At 42.6% G+C, this 18,137-nt stretch overlaps 2 protein-coding genes across 2 annotated transcripts; both read right to left on the bottom strand.

Annotated features, from left to right (window-relative positions):
* Nucleotides 1–4,564: 4,564 nt before the first annotated feature.
* On the bottom strand, nucleotides 4,565–5,527 carry LOC105059101 (ethylene-responsive transcription factor 1B). The gene has a single exon (XM_010942307.4). It carries the CDS (start codon nucleotides 5,432–5,434, stop codon nucleotides 4,868–4,870), a length of 567 nt encoding a protein of 188 aa, XP_010940609.1. The 5' UTR covers nucleotides 5,435–5,527; the 3' UTR covers nucleotides 4,565–4,867.
* Nucleotides 5,528–17,196: 11,669 nt separating this feature from the next.
* Nucleotides 17,197–17,734, bottom strand: LOC105059100 (ethylene-responsive transcription factor 14). The gene has a single exon (XM_010942306.3). The coding sequence runs from the start codon at nucleotides 17,722–17,724 to the stop codon at nucleotides 17,350–17,352; it is 375 nt and encodes a 124-aa protein (XP_010940608.1). The 5' UTR covers nucleotides 17,725–17,734; the 3' UTR covers nucleotides 17,197–17,349.
* Between the last annotated feature and the right edge of the window lie 403 nt (nucleotides 17,735–18,137).

Below are 18,137 nucleotides of genomic sequence, written 5' to 3'. Positions count from 1 at the left end.
TTCTACATCGGCTGTCTGATATATTTATCAAGAGATGAATATTGCTGTAGATTGGATAGTTTTGTTTGTTGCCAATAATATTGAAGATTGATCATCTTGCCATGGAGATGAATATCCACGAGCATTTTATGATATTTTATATTCTAATTTTTTGAACTGTATTCGCATCAGAATGATGTTAACGTCCGCTTGTATCAAAAAAAAAAGAAGAATGAAGAACTATTTTGAGAAGCTAATGAGAATTAAGAATCTTACCTAAAAAGTGATGTACGTTGGATCAGGGCCTGATCTTTAGTTTCTTTCTCAATGATCTCTAAAAGGAATATAACTTTCCATCTTACCCACCAAAGAATAGTCGCTGTTGTAAACCTTCATTCCGCTCAGCTTAGCACCGACTCTCGCGCACTCCGCACACTCAGAGACAGATTAGTGAAATATGTGAGAGATAAGAGATTAGAAGGTTTTTTTATTTTTTTTTAACTGGGAGAACCGGCTTCAGGAGACAATTAATCATATAAGAAGCTAATAAACAATATTTGTAAACTTCTGGATAATTCGTATGCAACAAAAGATAACGCAGATTCAGTAAATCAAGTTTCAAATATTCCTAAGACATTGTAGGGAAGAGGGAAGAATCATAATATTTTCTGAACTGTTCAAAAATTCAGTAATTGTTAAAGATTCACGGCTAAGTGTGAGTGGTTCCCAAAATATTAGTAAGCCATTCAACAACAAAATTCACTAATTATGTACGTTACTCCTGAAAAAAGAAAATTATGAATTATAAAGTAATAATGATATTTGTTATTATTTCTCTTTTAATTTGTCATATGTTAGATATAAGTATGAGAACAACCTTATTGTATGACAAGGAGAAAGGTTCGATATGGTACGGCCGCACTTGGTACCATAGACTGCAGAATGTGTTGAGGCGAGATGTACAGTGCACCCAAGAAGCACGCTTCTCTATTTTTTTTTTTTTGAGAGAATCATAAAATCCACAATTTTAGATAGAATCATAAAATCCGCTTCGGACATTTGTTCTTACGGGCTGGGCCTGATTGAGCATTTAAGTTAACGGCCCAGCCCAAAATGATTCGAATTCGCATCCACGATCTGGGCCTTTTGTTTGCATGGGCTGGGTACCCCGCGACTCCAAAATTTCTCAAAGAGTTGGACTGGCCTACCATGAATGTGCCTGGTTGGGATTCGAATAGATGGATTCATAGGCTATCCAGTTCTTTTGTTAATTGAACAATTTGATGACATCCTTAGGGCACGAGTGGGCAGATTGGGCCTGGATTTAGCTTAAAATAGAGTAACCTGGCATCAAATTTAACATTTAGACTCAACCCCCAGTGGGTCACTCCAATGATCTAGAGATTTTAAGTTCAAGCTTTTGAATTTTTATTGACGTCGTTCATATCAGGTCAATTCAGGGCAGTTTGGGTTTGGATATGATCGTGTGAGTTTTATATCCAAACATAGATCGGAAATTGAGTCTTTACATGGAAGTAGAGGCTCATGCTCCACTGCTGATTCTTGATTTCAGGTATGCGCCAAATTTCGAATTGATGAATTTGTCGAAATCATTTTTTTTTGGGAGGAATGGGAGGAATTTGCTGAGATCCTTTAACATATATTTCTATTACTAATAGAGAAAATTTGGTGGAATTTGCAGTGATCCAAACTTGCTGCTATCATTCAAAGCTGTGAATAGCTGTCTCATCGATGGTGACAAATGAGCCTCTTTATTTATGTGAAACATGCGTCCCACTACCAAGGGAATTGCTACCAACTTTGGATTCAATGCATTTGGACTCAATTTATGCATGTTATTTTCATACAGTCATGTTAATTTTTTCTGTATCGTTTCAATTTTATTGGAGATCTCCGAAGAAAAATTTTAGATCAGATGCACCGTAGACTACGCATGTGCACACGTAATTTTGATGCTAGTCCCAAATTTTATTACCAGGAAAGGACACTCATGTCCCTTTTGAGCCCACTAGTTTCCAACCAAAAAGAGGGTCGAGAGTCCTCGGATTTGAGCCTGTCATCGTGACCACATCATCACTTATGTGCACTCTAGAAGCGTTACTACCACGCAACCAACGTTTAAAATTTCAGCAGTGTCAGCACTGTCATGTTCTTTCCAAAGTGTGATCAGCAGGACGCAAAATGAAAGTTAACGTAGAATATGGACCAGGACCACGACGGCTCCAACAATCTGGAGAGGTTCACCGCACCCGTACATCGATATAATATGGAAGTTAGGAGAGTGATGTGGTCTGACGGGAATGGGCTAAATTATTAAGTGACTGTGCGGTCCATTTTGATGTTTCGTGGCGATTCAACCTGCGCATTTAGATATTGTAGTTGTCACAAAATAATTTGGATTTCATATTGATAATTAATGCAAGTTAGGGGGAAAAAAACAATAGGCAATGATGCTTGATGTTGGTTTTAAATGAAGAAACCTCATTTAGATTTCTTTCAGCCTATCAAAATTGACTATCTATTTTTTTTTTTTTCCTGAAAGAAAAAAAAAAAAAAAGAGGCAACAGAGGGCTACCCCTAATTTATTTTATAACAAGAAATAGATATAAATTACGTAATATGAACAAAAGGGTAATGATAAAAAGAAAGGATTAGATTTTGAAAGGTGATACCAAGTTTTCAGGTCTCTTCCAAAGATTCTATACCTCAGAATTAGTCTTAAAAAGACAGAGAATACTTCAGCTTCTCAAAGATTGGAGGATGTTTTGCAAAACAGAATAAATAGACCCTTTCTTGATTAAAAAGATAGATGCATTTCTCTCCCTCCATATCTCCCAACAAACTGCAGCCATAAGCATATCCCCTGTCTTGTTGTCCAAATAATTTTTATTCTTTTTTCTCCAACTCGTCCAAAGGTTAAGAAATGAAGATGGCCTTCCTTTCAATCTCAGCTGTAGCTTAAGAATAGTCCATAAACTCTAAGCGAATATATGTCTAAAAAAAAAGATAATTAAATATTTCTATATTTGAGCCATTTAGAGCATAACCATTACTAACATTCTAATCCTTCTTGATGAGCATCTCACTTGTGTGTAGCTTATTTCTTGTTGCTAACCACAAAAAGATTTTAATCTTTTCAGGAGCACAGATCCTCCAAAGCATTTTAGCAAAGGCCATCATAATTGAGGAATTTATAGAAAGAATCAACGAAGAACAATCCATTTTGAGTCAGTTTTTACCTCGGCACATTGCAAAATAATTTGAATTTCATATGATAATTAATGCAATCTAAGGAAAAAAGAGAAATAGGCAATGACGCTAGATGTTGGTTTTGAGCAAAGAAACCTCATTTAGATTTCTTTTAGGCTATCAAAATTGACTATCCACTTAAATAATAAAAATAAGCTACAACTTGAATGGTAGAGAATCTCTTGCCTTATTTGATGATTTGTCAACAGAGAGTTCTGGTATATCGAGCTGGATGTTTTGTCCTTCTAAAAACTTTTTTTTTTTTTTTTTGATGCCAATAAGAGCGAAATGGATAGTTTTCTTGCATTGATTTTAGTTTTTTACGTAACATAATTTTTGTGAAAAGAAATCTCGAGTCCTTTCTCATGCCTAATGATAAACAACTTATTTAATCATAATGTACAATCCCAACATCACCTTGCCTCTGAGGGTGCCTTACCACCTCATTAGCTAGTGTTTTACTTCAGACCCAGCCAGTCTTTCTAATTTAGAAGAAAAATGTCTTATATGTAAGTTGTCTCCACGTTTTGTGGGCGTGTGAAACAAAACATGAGCCTTTCTTGTCAACACTTCACTATGTGGTCATGCCAATGCCACTATAGGCTAATACTATACAACAATATTCGAAGGATAGAAAATATGCTTTCACACTGTTGGTGGTTTATAGAAATATGTAAGAGGACTATGCCCATTATTTTGTCGGCAAATTAGTTGCCTTAAAATAAAATAATGATAGGGATGACAAAATCGATCTAATTTGATGGATATACATCCTATCCAAATTTGATCAAATTTAAAAAATAAAATTTGACTGAATTTGAGTTCGGATTTCAGTAAAATCAAAAAATTATAGTATAGATATGGATAGGATATGGATAGTACTATTTTCTACCCGAATCCGATCCGAACCTACGGGTATGGATAATATCCGAATCTATATTCGAATATATATGTTTATAATTCTGTTTTGATAATTCTATTTTGATTGATAATATGTATAAAATTATTTTAATTATTTATATATATTTTATGTTGAATTATAATTCTATTTCTATGTTTGATTTCTAAAAATCTAGACTTATAAATTATATTCTATGTTGAATTAGTAATTTTATTTTGATTGATAATATACATAAAATTATTTTGATTGTCTATTTTTTTTAAGTATGGGATAGGCATGGAGCGGATATGGATTAGATATGAAAAATGGATTATTCGTGAATATTTTCGAACCTTTTAGATATGGAAATGGATATTTTTTTTCTTATCTGATCGAATATTGGATAGGATTTGAATATAGAGTATTAAATTCGAATTTAAAAATAGATCGTACAATACTCGATCCAAATCCTATCCATTGTCATCCCTACTCAATGGATCTAAACAAACATTATATCTCAGCCGCACGCAATAATGCAACTCTTTTTACAAATTGAAAAAAGATAAAAAAATTCACATAAAAAACAAGTGGTTGCCAAAATTTGCAGTGCTACTTCCTAACAACGATCAACGGTAAGAACAGAACAAAGGGAGAGACAATTCCAATTCCGATAGTTTTAGAAGCTCCTCCAGAAGCTCTACCCTGCGACTATTCCAATTCTAAGACGTCATATCTAAACTAGACTGCGTCACCTGACTCTTTTTGGCTCACGGACCTCCTCCTCATGGAATGCTTCTGCTTCAGAGCCACCGCAGGGGAACCCCCCTCCTTCCCCCACTTGAGCCCCCGGAGCGACTCCTGCACCCGTTCCACCGGGAAATTGAGCACGGCCATGGAACCCCGCATCGAGAGTGCCGCTTGGTCGTAGGCCAAGGCCGCGGCCTCGGCGCTGTCGAACGTCCCCAACCACACTCGTATCCCCCGCCGCGTCGAGTCCCTTATCTCCGCCGCGAATTTGCCCCACGGCCGCCTCCTCACCCCCCTGTAGGACTTCTCCTTCGACCTCTGCTCGTCGCCGCTCTTCGACTCGGTCTCATCGCCCTTGGCTCGTATCAAACTGGGAGTCTCCGGCTCCATCGTGGTGGCCTCCGTTAGCACGTCGAACAAGAACATCTCCTCCGAGTCGTTCACATTGAAAGGAAGCGATTCCTCGAGCTGATACCATGAGAAAGGGTCCGGTGGGCCTGCCGAGGATCCGGGCGAGATTTCATAGCTTTGCAATGGAAGATAGTATGAAGGATCCATTCGAAAAAGAAAAGGGGAAATTAATATCTCTCACTTTTGCCCTCCAATTTTAGATGGCTAGCGTTGTAGTTTTCGAACGTTGGAAGCCCGCAGCCTTTTATACTCGAACAAATGAACGGGCTTGAAGGGAATCGGGGGGGAGGGACGGGGACAAAGGGGCTCACCGAGAACAGAGACAAGGGGAGGTGATCACACTCGCCGAGGTGGCCATGGGGAGTGGGACCGGAAGACTCCAAACTGCACGTGGGTCAATGGCGCACGGCGGCCGGGTGAGACAAGGAACAACGTTCCATCATCATCATCGGATCACAGCAAACCTTTTTTTTTTTGGTAGAAACAGCAAACCATATTTAAAGGAATGCAATCAACAACAGCGTTAATCTTGGCTGGCTTGTATATAAATTAGTCCCAATTAAGCGGAATATGTTTAAGTTCTTCCTACAGAGTGGAACAAGATGAATGCCTAGCATCTTCCTTCTCCAGCCATTTATGATTAATGCTTGAATGATATTTGACCCTCTTGGAATTATGAAAATGCCTAATAAAATAGTGTATCCAATCATCAGAAAACAAGGTTAATTAGTGCTTGTCTAATTAATCATCCACAGCAAGGAAAAAAAATATAATCCATCAGGAGACTGTTTCATATATAGCCGGGCGTGACACCCTACATATATAGGATCTCTTTGGTGAAATCATCTTATCTTGAGATGATACATAAGTGCACTCGCATGATAACCCCTGGAGTTGGATGAAGGCTTTAAGCCTCCACATTGGAGGTGGACATAGAAAAAGTCCGTAGCCTCACGTGGCAATAATGGATGAGGTGGTGGCCCCAGTGCTTCGCAACGTACTAGAGTGTTACTACTCGGAGCAGCATGGTTCATTGCACCGAAGACAGATGATGTTGGGCCGTGCCAACCCCACCACCTCTGATGCGTGCCAGATGCAGAGTATGTATCCACCTTTCGGACACCATCTCTCTCTCTCCCACTCCTCTCCTACTGCGTGCCGGTCCAATCGGAGGGAGGTTGCGGGCCATTTAATTTGGCCACATAGATATTGAACTAAGAACTCGTTTTCAATGAAATAGGACTGGTGTTGAAAGCTGATGACTTAATAAGACGAAAGACAAAGGTGAAGCCGAAGTTACTGCCGAAAGAAATCGAACCTGGCCCCCTCAGTTGAAAAAATTTGGGAGGCCAGCGTTTCCTGTTGTTCATATTGTAATTGCTCGGCCCACCTTGGTACCTATTTTTGTTGGGGCATGCAGTACAACAGATAGCAAAAAAATGGAAAATTTATTTTCCAAGCTTTCAGCAAGAGAGTGGGGTAAGTTCAAGTCCAACACTCTTTCGTGGAGACAATAAAAAAAAAAAAAAGCGCATATTCGGCGGCTGAAGGAGCCCGACAAACTGAAAGAATGTCGACCGGTGCGTTTGGTTGGTCATTAAAAAATATATTTTTTTTATTTTTAAATTTTTAAAAAATAAAAATTAAAAAATAATATTTGATAATATCATAAAAAAAAAGTAAAAGATAAAAATTAAAATAATTATTATATATATATAATAAAAAATTTTTATTTTTTAAAATTTATTTTTCTGTTTTTTTTTGCTTCCACACATCTAAAATACCAAACCAAAAAGTAAAGAGTCCGAACCATTCTTCCTCATCGAGCTCTTTACCTCCCCATCTCCTCTTTTCTCTCTTTCTGAACATTTTTTCCTTGTCGAGCTCTTCACCTGCCGTCTCCAAATGTTGTCTTTTGCTTTATAGTAATATAATTATCAAACATATTTTTTATTTTTTTATTTTTATTTAATAATAAAAATTAAAAAAAATAAAAAATATTTTTTAAAAATTAAAAATCAAAAAATATCACCAAACGCATCCTAAGCTGGAAAGATAGCATGCTCTTCCTTAGAGAACGATAGTTATTAAACATATTTGATAAGTGTTATGGTGATATACTTCTACAAGTTATAGTGCAAATTATTTTGAGCATTCATCTGTTTTTCTGAGCCTCCATTCTGTACCAAGATATTACTACTTTCTGTAACTGAGATGATCAATACATATTCTTTTATTTGAATTCGACAATTGGGCCAGATAGAAGAGGATCGATGTGGGTATAGGATCGATGGCTGGTGTTAGAACCACTCTCCGACCTAAAAACAAAAAGATTTTCTAATGGTGTCCAAATATTTAAATTTTAATGAATCAAATAATTAATTTGCAAGATCATGTCTAAACTCTCACTTGTCTAGAATGGACCTCAGTCGCTATAGGCTTCAACCACAAGAAATATATTTACCATCCAATAATCAAATGGCTGTCAAAGCATCAAATTAAACTGATGCTACATCATCTCTCTTTTAGAAGCATAAATATGTGACTGTATACGATGGTTCCATGTACTCTTGGCCTGAGTTAATGTGTATATAACCCTCCCAGTCCATCCCTACAAACGCACCTAATGCTTGCCATCTTTATTGCTCTCAGAGAGGCTGCTACTCCTTGTTATGCAGTTGTTCGCATGCAGACTCTCATACACTAACATGTAGCGTGTGACTAACCAACCATTGCATGCACAAACAACAATGAGTAACCAAATCAACATGAAAGGATACATGGCATACAAATTTGTTGTGCATCCCATTGTGTATACGTGTATCCTATAATTTATCAAGCCCCATGACACATAATGGCTTTATCAAAGTGAGGTCAAGTCGACCACACACACAATAGTTTTCAAGGACTGATAAAGGGCATGCAATGGTATCAAGTCTGTTAGGATTTGACGCCTCGAGATTCAGCCCACATTGAGCCCACAGCGAGGTTCGCGGCGAAAAACGGAGTCCAACGAGACCAAGATCACCTGAATCGGAGCTCGGATGGAGGAGATACGAGCTTTTGAAATCGGCACGAGAATCGAGGCGGCGGAGGACCGCCGGCGACCGGCGGCGGGCGGCAGCGGCGCGGCTGCAGGCGGCGGCGCGCGGGACGCGCGTCCCAGGCCCGCGTGGGACGCGGGACCCAGGCCCGCGCGGGACGCGCGACCCAGGCCTGCGCGGGACGCGCGTCCCAGGTCCAGGCCCGCGCGGGACGCGCGACCCAGCGGCCTGCTGGCCCATCCCCGGTCCACCGTGGACCAGGTGGTCCACGGCGCGGCCTGTGGACCGCGTGGGCGTTTCCCACGCGTTTCTCGCAGTCCACGGCACTATTCCGTGGACTGGAGTGCGATCGGATGGCCCAGAGAGCTCCCGGTCTTGATCCGACGGTCAGGAGGGTTTCTTGGCTTTGTTAAAGAGTCCTAATCCCTTTCTAAACGTGTTTTAACCTATGATTAAGCCTTAAAAAAGGCCCTGAGACGTAACAGAGGGACGGGTGGTTCGTTTTCTCGCCGTACGAAGGCCGTACGAACCGAGAGGAGAGAGAGAGGCGTGAGGCGCTGTGAGAGAAGGAGCAGGAGGCTCCTGGACAGCGGTCGCCAGGCTCTTCAGGGGTTCAGGGGGTCTCCAAGAGAGAGAGAGCTTTTGTGAGGGGAACTTCATGTGAGAGAGAATTGGGTGTACAAGGGTTGAGGGTGAGGTCTCCTCTTGTAAAATTTTCTTTTCATAGTGAAGTTTGCATGCCCCGTGGAGGCGAGCCCTTTTGTGGCTGATCCACGTATTTTGATTGTTTTTTCTTTTCTTTTGTTTCTTCTTTCTTCCTGCTGCATCGCGTGGTACTGAAAGAATCTTGGGAGGTGATGTCTTGGCCAGACATCCACCCAACAAGTGGTATCAGAGCCAGGTTGGTACAAGGACGCAGATTGCAGTGGTGGTGAGCAAGACTGAAGATGGAGAAAACAGGAACAATCAGGATGGAGATCAACAAGTTTGATGGTAAGAGCAATTTCTCCTTGTGGCAGGCAAGGGTGAAGGACGTGCTCATCCAACAGGGGTTGATCGAAGCTCTCTTGTGCGATGAGAAACCGACCACCATGGAGGTGCGGGATTGGAAACGGCTACAGATGCAGGCGGTGAGTACCATCCGTATGTACCTGGCGGATGAGGTGGTGATCCATGTGCTGAGCGAGACTTCCCCGATGGTGCTGTGGTCGAAGCTCGAGGAGTTGTACATGGCGAAGTCTCTCACCAACACTCTTTTCCTCTGGAGGCAGTTTTACCAACTGCGGATGACTGAGGGACAGAGCGTGCAGGAGCATCTGAGCCACTTCCAGAAGATCCTCACCGACCTTCTCAGCGTTGGCGAGAACGTTGAGGAGAAGACCAGGGCGCTGGTTTTGCTGGCGTCGCTTCCTTCTTCGTACGAGTCCTTGGTGACTGCTCTTCTAGTGGGGAAGAGCACTATCAAGATGGACGAGGTCACCGCGGCGATACTCCAGAACGAGGTTCTCAGGAGGGAGAACCCAGCTTTGAGCTCAGGTGTCGATAGCTCAGCTTTGGTGGCTTCTGGAGGTGCAGGAGGCGGTAGACGGAGCGATAGGAGATCGCATCGAGGGCGGTCTAAGTCCAGGAGGGACTTGAGCAAAATCAGGTGTTACCGGTGTGAGGAGTTGGGGCATCTAGCCAGAGATTGCCCTCAACTGAAAAATCGGACGGTGGCTGCTGTAGCGACGGCCGGCAGTGATTCAGATGGAGATGTCCTGGAGATATCTGACGAGGTATCTACTTCTTCCCAGCAGTGGATATTAGATTCTGCATGCTCCTATCATGTGTGTTGCAGAGAGGAGCAGTTTGACTCCCTGGAGAACAGTGAGAGCACTGTATATCTGCCGAATGGATCGAGCTGTGCGATCAGAGGCATTGGGACGGTCAGCTGGAGGACACATGACGGTGCAGTGAGGAGATTGGGGGAGGTCCGATACATACCCGATTTCAGGCGAAATCTTATCTCACTTAGCAGACTGGATTCGAGAGGCTACAGGACGGTAGCTGGTGGAGGAATCCTGAGGGTGCTACGCGGTGATAGGATTGTGCTGGAGGGGAAGAAGGGGAGCAGAGGACATTATTACCTGGCAGGGAGCCCAGTGCGAGGTGGAGCATCGGGAGCCAGGTGGAGTCCAGAGCGAGGTGGAGCTCCAGGAGGCGGATCGGGCACGAGACAGGAGACTCGGGAGGACGAGAGGCGACGTCGCAAGGTAAGATTCCTATTGCCGCAGGATGATGCCCCGAGCAGGTCTCAGGTCAGGAGGAGCACAGCATACGACGGAGATGGGATCGAGCAGCCTGGCTCGACTCTCATGTTTGCCCATCCATGATCAGCAGGCGATTGCCCCAGGGCATGGGGGCGAGGAGATCCAGAAGCTCTCGGAGTTTGGAGGAGGCCGAATATCGAGTCGAGGTGGAGATTGTTAGGATTTGACGCCTCGAGTTTAAGCCCACATTGAGCCCACAGCGAGGTTCGCGGCGAAAAACGGAGTCCAACGAGACCAAGATCACCTGAATCGGAGCTCGGATGGAGGAGATACGAGCTTTTGAAATCAGCACGAGAATCGAGGCGGCGGAGGACCGCCGGCGACCGGCGACGGGCGGCAGCGGCGCGGCTGCAGGTGACGGCGCGCGGGACGCGCGTCCCAGGCCCGCGTGGGACGCGGGACCCAGGCCCGCGCGGGACGCGCGACCCAGGCCCGCGCGGGACGCGCGTCCCAGGCCCAGGCCCGCGCGGGACGCGCGACCCAGCGGCCTGCTGGCCCATCCCCGGTCCACCGTGGACCAGGTGGTCCACGGCGCGGCCTGTGGACCGCGTGGGCGTTTCCCACACGTTTCTCACGGTCCACGGCACTATTCCGTGGACCGGAGTGCGATCGGATGGCCCAGAGAGCTCCCGGTCTTGATCCGACGGTCAGGAGGGTTTCTTGGCTTTGTTAAGGAGTCCTAATCCCTTTCTAAACGTGTTTTAACCTATGATTAAGCCTTTAAAAAGGCCCTGAGACGTAACAGAGGGACGGGTGATTCGTTTTCTCGCCGTACGAAGGCCGTACGAACCGAGAGGAGAGAGAGAGGCGTGAGGCGCTGTGAGAGAAGGAGCAGGAGGCTCCTGGACAGCGGTCGCCAGGCTCTTCAGGGGTTCAGGGGGTCTCCAAGAGAGAGAGAGCTTTTGTGAGGGGAACTTCATGTGAGAGAGAATTGGGTGTACAAGGGTTGAGGGTGAGGTCTCCTCTTGTAAAATTTTCTTTTCATAGTGAAGTTTGCATGCCCCGTGGAGGCGAGCCCTTTTGTGGCTGATCCACGTATTTTGATTGTTTTTTCTTTTGTTTTGTTTCTTCTTTCTTCCTGCTGCATCGCGTGGTACTGAAAGGATCTTGGGAGGTGGTGTCTTGGCCAGACATCCACCCAACAAAGTCCATGGAGCACCAAGATTCAACAGGCAGTGCATGTGGTAAAACCAAGGTACGTTGGATCACATGCTGATTAGTAATTTCAGAAACATGGGTATCGATTATTTCAATCAATTCTTTGAAGATACCTTCTTGCATGCAATTTTGTATAGTTACTTGTTCCAAAAAGAGGATCAAACCAATTGTTATCTGCGACCACAACGAAGTTTCTTGCATCCTCAATGAACCTCTTGCAAGTTGCAACTTAATTCCTTAAAGTTATAACTATTTCACCCCAAGTTATTGTCTTATACTCAATTAACATCCCTATGATCAATCTTTATTATTTTCTTTCTCTACATGTGCGTTATTGCCTTTTTTTTGCTTTCTTTGCCATGTTCTCATCCTATTAGAAATGTTAAATCCTTTTGCCAAGGCAAAACCGAGCATTGTCCTGGATCTACTTATCCCTCCTACTAACCATATGTTGTTCCTTTCTTCCAATTCTAATATTCAGCCTCAACGGGATGCTTCAGTTTTCTGTGCCACTGCGACTCTTGTTATGTCGCGCGAAATTACTTGGTCCTGTTTTATTTATTTTTTGATGAAACTTGGCTCTGTTTTATTTTTTTCTATCAAACTTGGCTCTGTTTTATGGGAACAGGATAAATGCGCTTCTTGGTTCTGCGTCGCAAATGTTATTACTTTCTATCTTCAGACTAACTGTTAAGTTTCCAAGCTGCAAACTCAATGCTGGTCTACTTTCTAACCTTCGAACTGTGGTTCTCCCAGGACTCTATTCATTCCACTTTGTTGTTTACATATTTTGTTACTATATGTACTTAACTGGACTCCGGGTTGTTCTGTTTCCGGTTGCGTTGAACTTGCCTAGGTGGGCTCAGTATCTTTATGTACTTACCTCCTTTTCTCAGCATAAGTTCCTCTTTCATCAAAATAATTTTTTTTTAAAAAAAAAACAACAACCCAATTGACTACTAGAAATAGTGTCCTAAGAAATAGTATAGCATGACCACCAAGTGGTTCCATTGAGCTGCTAGGACAATGGGCACTAAAACGATCTCAAATACATCAGCTGCCCTATGTATATTGTACAAAACCTGGTTTAGTTCTAATTCCAAGTTTGGCCGAGGTAAAGGAAGTAATACTCTTGTAGTACATGAGTATAAAACCCTTTTTTTTGTTCAAAATGTTCTAGCTTGCAAAGAAGTCACTAATAAGATTTCTTGACCAAATTATCACCAATTTTAGTCTATCACAAAAAAAAAATATACACCTTGTACTGATTTTACTTGGAAGTTAGACTATTTTTGCCTGTTGATCTGTTCATCATTATATGTTTATCTTTTATATAAATACTACCGTGGAAAGACGATATCTTTAGTTTTACATCGATTGTGTATCAAGGAAGATTCTGATTTATATGGGATCGAAGCTTTCTTTTCCTCCAACGAGGCATCTTTTAGAGGACAAATGCGTAAGGCCCCATGCCATGAGCCAGCCGAAGTGGACAATACCTCATGCGGACAAGTATAGAAAACTGAACCATCCCACCTATCTGAGTCATGAGCCCTTAACTGCAATATTGGTGCCCATTATGGGGGGCTATTGTTGCTGGAGGATGTCATCTTTAGGTCCATATCGGTTGTAAGTCAAGAAGAACACGGATTTATATGGGATTGAGATCTTCTCTCTCCCTAATAAGAATCCTTTTAAAGAGTAAAATTATGAGATCTCGTATCATAGATCGGCTGAAGCAGACAATATCTCATACGAGGAGTGTAGAGAATCAACCCATCCCATCCTTCTGAATCATAAGCTCTTGACCACAACAAATACTATTATTAATCATCTATCAAATCAATGCTCAATTCAATAGGCTAATGTAGCTATTAGAGATTAGCATCATATAAAAATGAGCCGAGAGTGCCGGTCCAGAGCCATCTACCCTCTACCAATCACCAAATTCCATGTCAAACCAATGAATGAGGGACGATCTGCAGCTTTTTCTTTTTTATGTCGACATCTACTTAGGCATAGCCATTGCACATATAACTTGCTCTCTAACATTCACTAACTTTAACAGTTTCAATCACCAAATTTTGCTTCAACCTTTGTATATATAAATTCCCTGTTTCATGAGCAGTGGCTCAGGCCTAGAGCCTAGGCTCCATCCTTCTTAGGAATGAGATGGGTATAAAATTGAGGGTAGGAAATCGACCTCCACAATATCTCTAAAAAAATTAATAATTTAAAGATATTATGTTTTTTTACTTGTGGAATCTTCTATCCCAGCGAGCCGTACATGGCACTTGGGCTGCATTGGTCCAATCAGGAGCAGTAGACATACCTTTCATGCGATAGTGTTGAGGTGAGGATAAGATAAATAGCTTATTAAAATGTTGCACCCGGCTTTCCTCAAAAGCTAGTCTATCTGAGTGCCAAGGGTCGGTCTGGTTTTGACCTGCGGTTGTTCTGAAGGCCAAATAACCCGCATAAAGGTGAGGGTAGTTCGGGATCCTAGGTCGGAATTTTAAGATGATGGGCCAAGAAGAAGTGATTGCTTTTCAAGGAAGTAATCTTTTGTCTGTACCCAAATATATATTATTGAGGCTACGTATCTAGAGTGTCAGACTTTCTCTCTTTATCAAAATCACATGAGGTATTATCCGCTACGGGATAGGGCACGGCCCGAGGGTCCATTGAGAACCCTATTCCTCACGGTTTTGCCCCCAAAAAGTGCCTCACATGGGCAAAGAGGAGTCCACATTCTTAAGTAGTAAGCACTCTCGACTGTGATCGATATGGAACTTTCGAAGCTCGGCCTCCCGATGCCTGACCCACAACATAGCCCTCCCAGTCGAGAGGGTCGTATGCGTGGGTGCAAGGACGGGTTCTCCTACCTGGCACATCAATGTTGAGGCTACGTACCCAGAGTGTCAGATCTTCTCCCCTTACCAAAGTCACGTGAGGTATTGTTCGCTTCGGGATGGGGCGCGGCCCAAGGGTCCACTGAGAACCCCATCCCTCATGGTTTTGCCTCCAAAAGATGCCTTATGTGGGCAAGGAGGAGTCCACACTCTTAAGTAGTAGACACTCTCGACTATGGTCGATATAAAATTTTCGAGGCTCAATCTTCCGATGTCTGACTCACAACATATATATAAAAGAAAAATCTTATGTCGCACTATTTTATTCACCGGCCTGATTCCCACCAACATGGCAGGAGGTGATGGGTTCCGATCAATGCATTAGATGCCACGTTGGATGGAGAATGTGATGGTGAATTTGATGGTGTGATGTAGAAATTTTCTTTTCTAAACTAGAATTTCATACGAGAACATGTATATACATGCCCCACCCTTCTAGAAACTGAATATTTCTAGTTAACTTTAATCATGATCCAAATCTAGATGGCCTGCTAACTTTATAAATCTGGCAATGATATGCAACTGTTCCATTTATTCGGAAAATTATTTCATTCATTATCTATGTCAATATGATTGTGCATTATGCTAATCAATTCATCTCATTTCTGTATACCAATCATTCAAACGAGCGCATGATAAATGAAACTTATAGCACTAAGATGATGTGATTGATGTTGTGCTCGGCCACATGATGCATATGGTGCAGGATATAATTTTTCTATCTATTCGATTCTCAAAAGTTAAAAATTATATATAGCTTTGATGCTCACTACATGCATTGCACATTCTTAATGACAGAATGTGTCACATAATCTCCATCTCTCTTTATTATATTATTAATAATGATACGGTTTCTTATCTCGTCAAAATCAGATAAAACAAAAGCTATGATATTCTTGCCTTGAAATCCTTTTTTTTGAAGCCTAACGAGAACCTGAAGTAGGGGGAATTTATCTTTCTTGGACCTCAGAACTTGTCATTCTATGTTCTTGGTGGAGCAAGGAATATAGCAGTATGGCTAGGTTATTAACATATGAATTCTTCTTAGTAGAATCTGTTAGGAGAAATTATTGATTGGATTAGATCCATCAACTCAACAATGGACCAGTCCAACCTCAAAGCAACACGTACACAAAGATAAAAAGAAAAAAATGAAAATAGAGTGATACGGGCAATGTGCGCATGTATTGCTTTGCGGTTGGAGTGGTCTACCATTGAGCTAGTTGATCGAGGCCAACAAATAAACTTTTATTTTTCAGCCATGTTCGAAATTAAATTTTATTCATTTGTTCACCCAATAATATGTATGCAACCAATGCAAGCAAAAGCATAAGGCTTTTGTATCACGTTGCTCTAACCTTTTAGAGGAAACACCTAGGGCTTGAAGTATACAAAATCCCTTCTTCCTAGCTGCTGCTTCTTCTTGCCCTTGGCTCAAGTGCTAATATGCATGGCTTCCCCGAATGTTGCCGGCAACCAATTGCTAATTTTTCCTTCTAAAAATTGAAGGAGCACGTGATGGAGATAGGAAGAAGCATAGGACAACTAATTGGGATTCTTTTTTTCTTTTTTCTTTTTTTTTTTTAAATAGAAGACAACTAAGTGAGATTCAAGAGGGATTTGATGACAAAATGCTACTATGGTCCATTCCATGTAGAGCTTGAGGCTCCATTTAGAAAATAGAATGGAAGAATGGGTTTAAATGTATATATCCCATAGTCACAGGCTGTTGTATCGACACAAGAAGTATACATCTAGTCACAAGGGTACCAACTTACCATCCTCCCATGATGGCATTGCATATTTCTTTGACGAAAATTAAGATAAATTTACTGTTCCCAGTAGAAGACCTTTTTGTTAATCCATGGACATCTCTAGTACTCCATGGCAACCACAGAACCACCATCCATCATTCTGGTGGAATAAAACTAGTTGAAGGGAAAGGCTAAACGTCTAGGCTTCTCTCGTCTAAAGAGTACTTCGTTTTTTTATGAACGGACTCGATTTCCTCCAAGCCCAATATTTGCACGCTTCATAATTAGAACAGCCATGCACCATCCATCCAACCACGTACGTATCTGTGGTTTATATGCACGACCTAAAAGCAGCCAGCAGCAAACGTTCTTAGCGTGCCATGAATTCCATCAGGTTAGCATGGTGGAAATGGCATTCCTCTGCTCTTTACCGCTCGTGAAGTTGATATTTGCACTTGGTCTTTTGTCCATCTAATGGAGAAGGACATTCTACCTAGCTCTCCAAAAAGCACCACACCTTTGACAACCCCATCGCCAAGCAGCTCACTCATTAGAATAAACCTCTCTCTCTCTCTCTCTCTCTCACACACACACACACACACAAACACACGTGCATGCGAAGCACACACATCCCTTTAGATGGTAACTGGAGCTCCAACCTTAATTGCGTTCATCTGTACTCCAAAATTTCTCACATTTGGACAATTTATATCATACACCCTTTCGTGGAGAAAGAAACTTTTATTGGCATTATGAAAACCTGCCAAGGGCTATATAAGAAAAGGAGACATACATAACAGGAGCAGTGCATTCACTTAGAAAAACGCCAGGGCTTCAATCTCTCTCTCACACACACATATATATATAGTATATATGTGCAGCCTTCTATTTCTTCTTGCCACGTTTCTCCCCATGCTCCAGCATGTCCTCCAACACCTTGTCATCCAAGCACTCAAACTCGATCACTTGGTTCCCTTGCTCCCTCGCCATGGACCAGCTTGTGGATGCCGACCCGGTTCTCCGAGAAGGGACTTCATCAGGAAAATTGAGGACGGCGAGCGAACCTCTCATTGCGTACGCCGCCCGGTCGTAGGCCCGGGCAGCCTCTTCAGCGGTGTTGAAGGTGCCGAGCCAGATGCGGGCACCCTGCCGGGCAGAGTCGCGGATCTCCGCCGCGTACTTCCCCCACGGTCGGCGCCGGACGCCACGGTATTTGGTCTCTCCATTCCCTCCATCTCCTTTGGAAGGGTCTTCTTCCATTAGACGCTGGTTGGTTGGGTAGGGGACGGGGCGGCTAACGGCTCTCCTGGGATTTAAATTGGGACGGTTGGTGGTGGGGCCAGGTGGCTTTTGGGAGATTCTCGCACCATGGGGAGAGAATAGAAGATTGGATTCGGGTTCGTTGCACATGGGTGGGTTAGAGGGATGGCTTTGGGAAGGCTCTTTCTCCTTTTTCCCTTTTCCTTTCTTTCTTTTGACATTGATGTTATAATATTCCTCAAAAAAGACATTGATGTTACAATATGCTATATAAGATGATAAAAGGTAGAATGGATCTTAAAAATTTTACGCTCATTTGGCATCAAATTCTATCGTGGTCGGCAAGGCTGGTGGTTGTAACATTTGGAACCAACATCATCTTAGCATGTTAAAAAAGTGTACGGCCTCAAATA

This window comes from Elaeis guineensis, chromosome 16 (genome assembly GCF_000442705.2).
Source record: "Elaeis guineensis isolate ETL-2024a chromosome 16, EG11, whole genome shotgun sequence".
Lineage (NCBI taxonomy): Eukaryota > Viridiplantae > Streptophyta > Magnoliopsida > Arecales > Arecaceae > Elaeis > Elaeis guineensis.
This window is presented reverse-complemented; position numbering and strand designations above follow the sequence as displayed.